We start from the raw sequence: 12,776 nt of genomic DNA, 5'->3' as shown, positions 1-12,776 counted from the left end.
AATGCCATTTGAATTATTCTCATGGCATTAATAGAGTTAAAGAGGAATTGTGTTTTTCATTAAAATCAAACAAATACAAGTTTTTTTTTTCTTTTTTGTGAATTTTTTTAAAATGGAGTTTTTTTTTTTGTGAATATTTTCCTCCATAGTAGATAGATTTATACTAACATTTATAAATCTAGTCAACGACATAGTTTCCAATTGTTTGGAGTAAAACAATTCACAAATTTTGGAAAAGTGAAAACCATCACCCGGCAAATATCTTAATTATGTTTGCTAAGTTGATTGCAAATTTGCGTTTGCTAAAATTAGATTATATATTGTAGAAGTGATAACTGGCATGTTATTTTTTGGTGGAAAGAAGGTTCAGTTAATATAATGTTTTATTCAACAATAGTAAAATTGTTTGCTACAAAAATATTTTTATCGAATCAATTTAGGAAAAATATTACAACCAAACACAAACAAAAACAAAAAAACATAATATTAATAATTCTACCTAATACTTTTATTAATTAAATGAAAATATGAATATAAAAAATTCACACATCCAAACGTGACAAAAGAATAACCATACATTTTAATTCTTATATATTTCATTCAGCATCGTTCCATTACAAAATGTTGAGTTTGTACCCAACAACATCACAAGTCAAACAATGTAGTTGTCAAGTCTAACCATGTCCACAGATTTTTATTCATTCTAGCTTCTTCTCTAGCTCATTTACCATGCCACCAGATTCTATCACCCCTTTTCAGGAAAAAAACAAACAAACAAGTGCAATATTTGAAAAAATAACAGATGCATCAACTTCCCATAGTTAAATAAATTGGAGTACATCGAGCAAATTACTACAAAACAAACTCGATGATCCTGGAAACATGTGTTAAAATACATGGATATAAAATAAATATTGCTCTCGTTCATAATCCAAACCCCACTTTGAATTGACGTCCGTTTTTAAATAAACCAAAGAATTGATATATGAAATGGTAATATACAGAATCATAATTCCTGTCCATTTATTGCTTGTCCAGATGACTCTTTGGACTTGGAATTTGGGGCAGACATCCGACTACGATGTGCGTGCATATTATTTAGACAAGATTGATTGTGAAGGACACATAAGGATGAGAATCAGCATCGCCTCCCAAAGCCGCCATCCCTCCTCCCACATCATCCTCGGATTTCCAGTATGTACTGCATTACCATATGGACAATAACCAAAAATCAAATATGTTAAGATGCCTACAATTCCAACCATATTTTAATTTCATTTCATTTCATTCATGGGAAAAGGGAAAATGATTCATGGAAAAACTCCCATCCCAAATAATCAAATCAAGGACACAGATAAATCCAGCAAGAGATATTGCAGGTTTTCTTTCTACCCATATCATTACATATCATATCTAATTCAGTTGTGAAAATACTATATATCCTTCCCGAAGGAAAATTAATTATATATTTCATCCTATTTGCTGTGGATTTAGCATCAACCCCCTAAAATTGTCAAGTCCAGATTGTTTATTTTTCAAATAGCATTTACAATTTACTTAATCCTCTGAGCCTAAGAAGAAAGTAGAAAAACGAATCTGACTTCAAATCTAATCGCTCTATACACAGTGAATAATATTTATACTCACAAACCTTTCTAGACCCATAATGCTTCCAAAAAAGACCGCAAAAAGCTTTGCTAAGTTAATTGGACATAGAAGCTTGCATTTAGTACATAAAAACTGAGAAGGACTAGTCCCACAATCAATTTAATCAAATGACCACAAGTTATTTGTGATTATTTGATGATGTTCGCCCAATGTATGTGAGAACACATTTAGAGAGAGTACAGAAACTTGCCTGTTTGCTTTGTCCGACAATCCTTCAAGGATCGAACGCACTTTCTTCTCACCTTTTACAGAAGGAGATAGAACACATGCCTGAAACAATAGCCAATATTTCGTGAGAAAATACTTTAACAACAGGAAAGTCACAGAAAATTAAAACATAAAAGAAAGCAATACCAAGAATGATGGAGGTAATCCATATCTTAAAATGCTCTCTGTAAAAACGCGTACTGCACAGAAGTGCATCCAGGAGCTGAAAACCTGCAGCATATGAACTCAATCAAGCTTAACAACAGAGTTGAAATGATAACAGCAAAAGTAACTATTCTTTATAGATAAGTGAATAGTAAAATCAAAAATACGAAGTCATTAAACATTGAAAAAGGTTTGACCACAATCATATAGGACTTCAGATACATCTATTTAGGTGGCTAACAAGATACGGGCTCCTAAAACCAGTGGCCACAGTCATGAAATTGCAACATGATGATGGCATGGCTGCTAAGGAACTGAAAAGCAATGGTCGTGCTGTAATCAAAGAAAGACCTGGATGAACTGGGAGCAATACGGGATCAAAGGTATATAATAGTTCATATTTCAAATAATAGGATTTTTTGGAGACATAGCTGAGTGGTAAGGTATAGCAGTGGAACTGCTACCTCACAGAATAAAGGGAATGGTGTTTTCTTGAAACAGTCCAACAGAGGAAAAAATTATTTCTTTCCTGTAGATGTTTGTGTTTTGATTGTTCATTAGTTGATAATCATCTATTACATTGCAAAGGTTGTATAAGATCTTTGAAACCCAAACAAATTTGATAGTTTCGTGCTATTTCTGCTTAGCTAATAGTTTGGAAGATCATCAAAAGAAACCAAATATTGTGAAATGAAACGGAATAAGCCTGATCTCCAGCATCTTGGTTGATGTCATTTACTCTTTCTAGTGGAAAATGATCCATCAAACCATCAACTGTGAGCTACCCAGCCATATGTGAGAAAGCCCATCCTAAATGCTGTTAAGAAGTCTTCAGTTCCACAACCTCATTTATATGCATTCTGACATTAAGCTCTAATCTATTTACAATAACAGAAAAAATGAAGCCCACAAAATCTCAGCAAGGCTGCCTATTTGACTAATTTCCGCAGTAACCTCATTGGCCCACATGAATAAACTTCATAAATTGCAATAAGCAGACTGGTAATCCATTTTTTTTTTCACATTGATTTTCCTTGTAGACTCTACTTGTTTTACTCTTCGGTGTACGCATTATACAGTCTCATGGTACCAACTAAAGGTAATGCAGATGAATAATTGGAAAGATCTCCACCTACTTAATTGTGACAACTCAAGAGGAACTATCAAATGAAGTCTCAAATGTGGAAATCGATCTTAAAAGAAACCAAAACTCACATCAAATTCTTAAGCATCCATAAAAACAAATTCATCTGTATATCACTAGAGACTTCCAGAAACCTGCCATTCTATTCCTTTCAGACATCAGCAGGAAAAGCCAAATTCAATCTTTAAATGCTCAACCAATTCCTGTTTTGGCTCAGTTTCAAAAAATCCTTATATTCATTAATAGTAAGTGGTAGGAGTGAAATTTAAAGGAAAAGCAAGGTTAAAACCTCTCCATAACTGGTGTAGCACCATTGCAAAAGAGAGCTTCTAAAGCTCTCTTGATCTTGCATCAAGCTTTCCAGTTCTTGCTTCCTACTCTCTTGTGCTTCTGGACTATATTCAAAATCACGAACCTGAATCATTATAAGCAGAAAGACCAATTAGAAAAGTCCCCACAAATTCAACCATCAAGCAGTACAAGATTCCGAAGAGCATTTGTCATATGCATTCAATGTGAACATTATTCTTCAGATAATACATATAACAGGCAAAGCAAATAAAATGCTAAAGACACTCACTTGGAACCCCTTTTCACGTGCGGTTGTTCTAAAATTGTCAGCAACACGTCTAAATAGTGTTACAGTGTAAAGGGCATACTCATTATCCTCATATAACTTCTTTGAGGACCTGGGAACCTGAAAAAGCCACACCAGATACATCCAGCTGAAGTAGGATCCATAAAATAGAATAGATTTTGGACATATTAAGAAATAGTTAAGCTAGAAATAAATTCAATGGAACCACTTTGTAATGACAGTAAGACAGAGAATGGGAAGGAATGATAATTTGAGAATTAGGGGACACGTGTTTTGGTCATGGCCTTAGTCTCGGGAAGGAGCCACCGCCCTGAAGGAGCAGAGAAGTTGTTCTTTTGTTCATCTATAGTTTCTTTCTTGCAATAGCCTTGCTCTTGAACAGGGAAACCTGAACTAGTGGTCAGAAAGTTCATCAATAGAAATCCAGTTTCCTATTTCTCAGCGTTTTGCTTGAGCTTTTTTCCATCCCATTAGTGTACCAAACTATGACAGACAGAGCAAGGTCACCTGAGTCAGGCTTGCCTATTTCCCCACTAATTTGAATTGTCAAACAGTCAATGAGTCATTCACTTCCAAGTATATTAATCCAAGAGAATAAACTACAAAAACTCAAATTTTTTGTTATAATTAGGGATAAAATTAAAAACCTTTCAGAGCAATGTTTGGTTAAAGATTGACAAAATTAAAAATAACTAATCTTACCACATAGGCAGTCAATGTTTCATAGCTTGCCAACCAATCCTTCTGTGAGTATTTGGGAACAATTGCGAGAAGTGTTATAAGATGTTCAGAGGCAATAACATCCTCTGGTTTTACCAAATTGGAGAGATCACGGACGGCTAAGCTGAAATAAAAAAGATATTGTTCATATATTCAACAGGAGAGGAATAGATCTATACACTATCGTTTTATTCGAACAGAAATTTTATACCTTCCACTTTGCTTTCTATTAATGGCATTGAGTTGACTGCGGACATTGTTATACTCAGCAACACGGACCTAACAAGAAACAGAAAGCGATTTTTCCATCCCAATTATGAAGACATATCATAGACACATTTACGCCTCCTATCACCCAGTTTTACACCCCGTACGCACAAAAAAGCCAAAATAAGTCTAATACCAGCTCAAAATCATGCCGAAAGAGTATGCACTATAAGTAACACAAAGCAAAGCAAAATGCATGTACAGATAACCACAACTATTACACTGTTCTTTCAATTAAACCAAGGATTATTCATAAAGCAATGGTAGTATAATGACTCATAATTGATGTTAGTCCAAAAATGTACAAGTCACGATGCTTCTGCAGATACAGTATTATAGGAAAAATAAGATCTAAAAGAAAATCGAGCAGTAAATGTCTGCCTATATGTTGCAAAAAAGCAATTGACAGAAGTACATAGCTTTCTTTTACAGCAACATCCATATGCTGCTAGTACATAGCTTTCTTTTACAGCAACATCCATATGCTGCTCTCTTAGTTTTTCTGCTGTAATTAGTTTGAAATTTTAACTATAAGAAAATTTGACGATTCATTCTATAATATAAAATCATCACCTTGAGATCATCCTCAATCTTTGCTACTTGAGTATGAATGCTGTCAATAATCTCCCTAAGAGGTGACATTGTTGGAAACTTGGCTTCATCCCAAACGAACCTATCAACAGACCAGCAAAAAGCAAATTCATAAACTAAAAGACAGAGATGTAAAACACCAACAGGAAAGAAAGAAAAAAATAAAATAAAAATAGAAAACCTCAATCGTGAATTAACATCACGGCTTATTAAAGTAAATACTACCTGGTGAGGTATGAATCAACAGGTACACCATCAACGGTTAAAGCACTACTCTCAACACCTGATAACCTCTCGAATTCCTCGATCTGTCTCCTGATTTTGTGAGACACTCCCTCTATAAAGTTGTTTGACTGCAAACACAATTGAATCAATCATAACAGTACCGAGACCACATGAATAGGCAACATTTTTTTTTCATCACAGGAACAAACAGTATAATTGAATAAAATCAGCACTGGAGTTTATATTAGTCAGCGAGAGTTACCTTCAAGAGATCGTCACTTAGAGAGAGAAGTGAATCCAAGGTTCCAACCCGGAGATTAGGAATGTTGAACTGAAAGAAAAATAGAACAAGAAATGAAAAAGAAATTGAATCAAATAAAAAGCACATAATGAAATTCAGATCAGATAGTGAAGTAAAAATAACCCTGTATAGAGGGGTATCAAAGGAATGCTTAGAGATTTGATCCTGTAATCGGTTCCATAGAGTGGAAGCAGAATTTTGAACCGGTAGAGACACTATCCAGTATCTAGTCGCCATTATTAAAGGTCTCTAGATTTCAAAGCTCTCAAGCAGAGAGAGAGAGAGAGAGAGAGGCAGAGGGCTGTGCTTTCACCTATGGAGATGAGAAATTTCCACCAATTTTTAATTTTAATTTTAATATTCCATTTTGTTGGTCTGTATAATTATAATTATAATTATGGAGCAGATCATAATTTTTTTTTTTTTAATGAGCAGATCATTATCTTTCTCACGGTAAAGTTGGATTCTTATTCTCAACCAATAGTCATCGGCCACCTCAACCTTTTTCCATAACTATTTTTACATTCTTTCTTTCCTTTTTTTATTGATATGAATATTCCTGGTGAAATACATACCCTAATACCTGTACCAACAATTTTACATTTAAAGGATGTTTTGTTATTTATTCTACACGACTTACCATTGTATGGTAATAAAATAAGATTTTATATTTTTTTTATTCAATAATAGAATTTGAGATTAATATTTTTAAATTCGGTCAAATATTTAATTTTTTTTTCTAACTCTTACAAAATATAATATAGATTTTTTTTTCCACGTCTAATCATACACTACAAAAAATACCATATACCAACACTTTTTTAAAGCATTTTTAAAAAATATCACCATCAAAAGTCTACTTATTTACTCTTATTTACTTTCAACAACTAATTCCTTTTATTTTATAAATTTTAAACATAAATAGCTTAATAAAGTGATTTTTTGTTCTTACCGTTTACTTCCACTCTGGTCAATTACTCTTCTCATTTCTATCACTAATTAAATTAAGACCAAACTAGGGCTCCGATTGGGACCGATGATACTTTGCCTGAGGGAACTCTTGCTCACTTCGACGAGCAAGATCAGCTCTAGAGTTTTCCATCCACTCACTCGTCGCCAGTAAGAAGATGTCATCGTCGGTGTTCCTGGTGCCTTCACCCTAACTTGCAGGTATGTGAAATTCTTCGTGTTCTTCGTCAGGCATTACGATCTTTATTTTGAGATTTGTCGAATTGGGGGGATTTTAATTGATGTAATTGGCTTGCATATTAGCTTGAAGCATGTTCCAAGGTTCATTGAGAAAGTAGAAGACAACGAGGAATCCTCATCCTCTGGAAATGAATCCTCTAATATTGCAAATATATGCTTCGTGGCCATAAAGACAAACGAACCCAAAACCTATGAGAAAGTTGGATCATCCAATGCTCCTGAAGATAATGAGTACAATCAGAGTATTGAGGTAAGTCTCTTTTCTAACTATAAAGAGGAAACGATAAATACTCTTTGTGATCTTTATACTTTAATTAAGAAATATAATAAAAAGATCAAGATGAAATTGAGAATGATAAACTCAATGACATACGATATCTTATGGAAGACATTTCTTGTTTAAATGAGAATGTCAAAGTCTTGATGAACAAAGTCAATCATCTTATTGAGAAAAATAAATCCCTCAGAAAAGACATCACATCACTTCAGAGTCACCAAGTGACTCAGAAGGGTAATAGCCACCATTAGTACTCTAGAAGGAAAACTTCCAATATGAAAGGATTAAAATCTAAACGAGAGGTTGCTTACAACTTCTATGGAAAGAGAGGCCACATTACTTAAATGTGTTGGCACAAGAATGGCTATTATGATCAATATGGTCAAATACCTGCTAAGACTAACCCCAAAGGACCCAACAAGATTTGGGTTCCTAAGAAAGATTAACTGCTTTGCAGGTTGGTCTGAGATGTGCACAAGAGTAAACAATATGATATATTGACAGCGCATGGTGATGAAGCTCAATTCATCACACTGGAACATAAAAGAGGAGGAAACGTAAGTTTCAAACAACAAGAAAGGAAAGATAGTATGAACTAGATCTATCGGAACTAATCCAACTATTGAGTCTCTCTAGTCAGATGATTGAAGTACAACCTTGTGAGTGTAGCTCAACTCTACAACAGAGGCAGAAAGGTTATCTCTAAATCCTCTAGATGTAAAATCATTAATAGTAAGACTAATTTAACTATACTTACTGCTCCTAGGGTATAAATGTTTTCATGCTGAATCTAGGGGATAAGTTTTCAAAAGATATTTGTTTAGTCTCAAATGAAGAAAATGTTGAAACACCTTTCCACATGATTTTGATTTGACAAAATTATTTAAGTTAATCCCATGATTAAGACAATTAAATTTAAGTGCTTTGGTTTAATTGTACTGATATGTTTGTTCAATGTTGAGTATATTAACTAACGAGAACAGGAACTAAGTGTTCATAAAAAGACATAACGAAGTCAGCATAAGCAAAGACACACAGCAGAAGCTGAGTAGAATGTAACTCAGCCTCGTTAAAAGAAAAGTCTTCTGTGGAATAATGCTTGAAGGCAAAACTGATCAAAGAAGCTGAGTAAGATATAACCCAGCCCCGACAAAAGAAATCTTAAAGGCAAAGTCGAACAATCAAGCTGTGTATTCATCAGGACAGCGCCAATGATCCGTTTACTAGAAGACAAGGTCCGACAAATCTCTGCAACAAATCAGAAGCCTCGGAAACATGATCAATGATCTTTTCGAGGCGCATGGAACGTCTGGATTTTGGCTAGAAGACAAACCTGGCGTAAGAAGACAAAACTGGCAAGCCTGCCTCCTGCGCAAATCAGAAGACAGGATTGGCCTGCGGTTTTGGAAGCTGACCAATGCATGATGAAAGAAGACCGTTCTTCTCAACGGCTATGTCGGATTTTCAAATCATTGGAGCTTCAGTATTCAGTATAAATGGACAAGTTCATCACTTGGATCATTGCCGAACACATACAAGAGAAACAGACAAGCAAAATCTTCACTAAGTCAAAAATCCAAAAGAGAAGCTGTCTGAATAGAAAAATCAAGTTCTTACACCCAATTCCAATCATTGTGTAAAAGTCTAGAGTGAATTGTATTCATCTAAAGTGTTCTTCATTTTGTGAGAACAATTTTGTATCAATTGTAAAGGTTAGTAGAGTGAAGCTGAGTACTCGGTTATAGTACTCAGTGGTAGAGAAAATCTGAGCACTCGGTTATAGTGTTCAGTGGAAGATAGGATTGAGTAGACGAATAGAGGACGGTAATCTTGCATACTCAGTTGCTATTGTAAACGGTTTGTGCTCTACCTTTAAAGAGCTCAGTAGTGGATTGAAAAAGCCCGGAGGGATTATGGGGACTGGACGTAGGCGGTGAGGCCGAACCAGGATAAGATTGCTGAGTAATCTCTAACCCTTTCTCTTGATATATATGTGTATGTATTGCTTGCTTAAATTACTCAGTATATAATTTGTATAAGCCGACGCTGAGTAATCAGAGTGCTGAGTTGGAAGCTGACCTAAGGTGTTATTTCCCAACTCACAATTGAAACAGCTCTAGTCAGTGTCTGATTAAAGCTGTCTCACACTTCACACAGCCTTGCTAACCTAAAGTTGAGTTAAATTATCAAATATTTAATTAAGTCAATATTACTAAGCGAAAAAGTTATATTAGTTCCTAACCCCCCCTTGGAACTAATCATATTAAGTTACACGGGACCAACAGAAAATTTCTGACTATGGCACAGAAGTCTTGGTCATGTAAGCATGGATCTTCTAGCCAAAAATCAACTTGTTTAAGGATTGCCAACTCTTAAATTTGAGAAAGATAATTTGTGTAAAGCCTATCAATTTGGAAAAACAAACTCAAAATATTTTAAAAGCAAAAATATTATTTCAACCAAACGTCCTTTATAACTACGACATCTGGATATCTTTGGTCATGTTCGACCTTGGAGCATGGGTGGAAAAAGATATTCCTTAGCTGTAGTAGATGATTATTCTCGCTTTACATGTGCCATCTTGTTCAGTAGCAAGGATGAATCATTTGAGACTTTCTCAGCACCCTGTAAGAGGATTGAGAATGAAAATGACTTCAAAATTGCTCACATCAGAAGCGGTAATGGTGGAGAATTCAGAAATCAACCTTTTTTTATGAATTTTGTGACACTAGAGGAATTGACCATAATTTCTCTACTCCTAGAACACCTCAACAAAATGGGTTCATTGAAAGGAAGAATGGAACCTTAGTCGAAATGGCTAGGACAATGCTAAGTGAAAATAACCTACCAAAGTACTTCTAGGGAGAAGTTGTTAACACAACTTGGTATGTTTTGATTAGCGCTTTCATCAAACCATTATGAAAAAGACTCCATATGAACTCTAGAAAGGGCATAAGCCCAAGATTGGTTATTTCAGAGCTTTTGGTTGCAAATGTTTTATTTTAAATACAAAAGTCAGCCTTGCAAAATTCGATTCAAAAGCTGATGAAGATATCTTTCTTGGCTATTCAACAAACAATAGAACTTATAAAGTTTTCAATAAAAGAACATATAGATTAGAAGAATCTATTCATATTGAATTCAATGAGACTAACCCTATAGAAAAAGTCAGCAAAGGCTCTAAAGAAGTAGAACAAGCCTCAGTACCTACTAAAGTAAATCAGACTACTAAACCAAGTTCTATCAGAGCCATTGAAACTAAAATTGAACAAGACATAATTTTTGCTAATGATGATTTATCTGAAGAGGAACAAATTGTTGAAACCCCAACAGTAGAAAATACTGATCTTCCAAGGGAAGTAAGAGTACATAGAGGACACTCTAAGGGAAACATAATCGATATTGTCCAGAACACAGTAACGGCCAGAAGTCAACTCAGAAGACTTCTTGGAAATGTTGCATTTGTCCCAGTACTGGAACCAAAGGCCTTTTCAGACATTGAGAACGACAAATATTGGATGATCTCCATGCAAGAGGAACTTGACCAGTTCAAAAGAAACGATGTACGAATCTAGTACCCAAGCCTATAAGAATAAGAAGATAGTTGGTACTAGATGGGTATTCAGAAACAAGATTGACGAAGTAGGTAACGTGGCCAGGAACAAAGTTAGGCTTATAGCCCAAGGGTAAAGCTAGTGATAAGCCCAAAATATACCTAAATTAGCATTCATAAATATGTTCAATTTCATGTAAAATATATACTAATTATATTATTTTGGAAAGATTTCACGTTGGTATTTGTTGTTTGTGTGCAAGGTGTCAATTATTTGGAAAAAGCTAAATAGGAGCAAAAATGGATTAGAAATGAGTGAGAAATCAAGCTTTCAATGAAAATCACGTACGAATCAAAAGTCATGTCTGAGAATAGAAACAAATGACCAAAGGAGGAAAAGAATAGTTTTTCTCACTATAGAGATTCTGAAATCTCTACAGGGACACGCTACAAGGCAGCCATGCACGCCTCTTCCTTCTTCTTCCCCCTGTCACGTACGAGATTCTTAAATCTCTACGGGGACAGTGAAGTTGTTAAGCAAATTTTACATATTTATTTCTCCAAACAACGCATCCTTTCATCCGGATAGAGGCAACTCTTCACCAACGGACACGTCTCTTCAGCGTACCTCTTGGAAGATTATAAATAGAGGAAGAATTCAAAGTTTCAAGGGGTTACACAAATTAATCAATTGTGATTAAAGTTCAAATAGTTAGAGATACAAGATACAGATTTTATTATTTATATTAAGGTTTATCCAAGTCAAGTTTATGCTTCGTAGACAATCGAGAGGTTGCTATTTTGAAGACTCGGCGAGAAAATCCTGGATTGGGGCGACCCACGGTCTGACAAACCTACGAAGTTCAGTAAAGGATTGACAACCCGGAATTCATACTTAGTTCAGTGCCATTCAAACTTCTTCTTCTTTGTTAACTTGAGATGTTTATAACTCAAACTAATAAATATCTTTTAATTCAATTCCATCTTTCACTATTATTTTATTTAAAGTTTGATCTAGCGATATTCTTTAAGTAATTCTAACGGGTGTTTTCATGCAAAAGTATTTATAAAGAGATTTTGGTATTTTCTTATGCAAACTTTGTTGAACACTTAAGCAAATTCGGATTTATATTTGGTCATTACGATAGGTCGATTAATCGGATTTAGATTCCGAACTTGATTAAAGTTTTCAATCTTAGGCCGAGAGGAAAGATTGATAACAGTTCAATTCCTTTAAATTGAATTGATTGGTAATTTATTATATCTTTTCTAAACAAATCAAAGTTATAAGTGTGTTTTTTCTTAGTATAAATTAACCTTAGAATAAGCTTTAATCTAAATTTAATTTCTGTAAATTGTAATTATAATTGTAAGCATAATTAGAATTAGAAACCATTTAAACCATTAACGATTTTCTATAAACCTCGAGAAAACTAATTTAATCAAAACAATAATTTTTAATCAAATTATCATACATTCTCCGTGGGATCGATATCTTTTATTACTACAAGCGAAACCATGCACTTGCAGAATTCGTCCAACAAGTTTTTGGTGCCGTTGCTGGGGAACGGTGTTGATATTTGATTTTTTTATTATTTTTTTATTTTATTTCGAATCTTGGTTTATAGAATTATATAGTTTATGTATTTATTTATTTTATAGTTTTTATTTATTAATTTATTGAGGATGGTCATTAGGACTAAATCCTTGTTGTTATTTAATGTTTGCAGATAAACGGAAAACGAACGAAATTTTCTTAAAAAGAATGAAAGTAGAGATTTGATTACGTATACAAATTCATAGAAGAAGTTTAAAGAAATAAATTGAGGATACATATACAGCATTGGCAGA

At 34.2% G+C, this 12,776-nt stretch overlaps 1 protein-coding gene across 1 annotated transcript; it reads right to left on the bottom strand.

The window, feature by feature from the left end:
• Positions 1-786: 786 nt before the first annotated feature.
• Positions 787-6,242, bottom strand: LOC136222448 (V-type proton ATPase subunit C-like). Its single transcript, XM_066010222.1, has 11 exons — positions 6,010-6,242; positions 5,848-5,916; positions 5,586-5,713; positions 5,343-5,442; positions 4,714-4,781; positions 4,485-4,626; positions 3,765-3,881; positions 3,474-3,599; positions 2,023-2,106; positions 1,859-1,938; positions 787-1,201 (listed from the first exon to the last, which is right to left on the bottom strand). Exons 1-11 carry the CDS (start codon positions 6,121-6,123, stop codon positions 1,099-1,101), a joined length of 1,131 nt encoding a protein of 376 aa, XP_065866294.1. The 5' UTR covers positions 6,124-6,242; the 3' UTR covers positions 787-1,098.
• Between the last annotated feature and the right edge of the window lie 6,534 nt (positions 6,243-12,776).

The sequence above is a fragment of the Euphorbia lathyris genome, chromosome 3 (assembly GCF_963576675.1).
Source record: "Euphorbia lathyris chromosome 3, ddEupLath1.1, whole genome shotgun sequence".
Lineage (NCBI taxonomy): Eukaryota > Viridiplantae > Streptophyta > Magnoliopsida > Malpighiales > Euphorbiaceae > Euphorbia > Euphorbia lathyris.
This window is presented reverse-complemented; position numbering and strand designations above follow the sequence as displayed.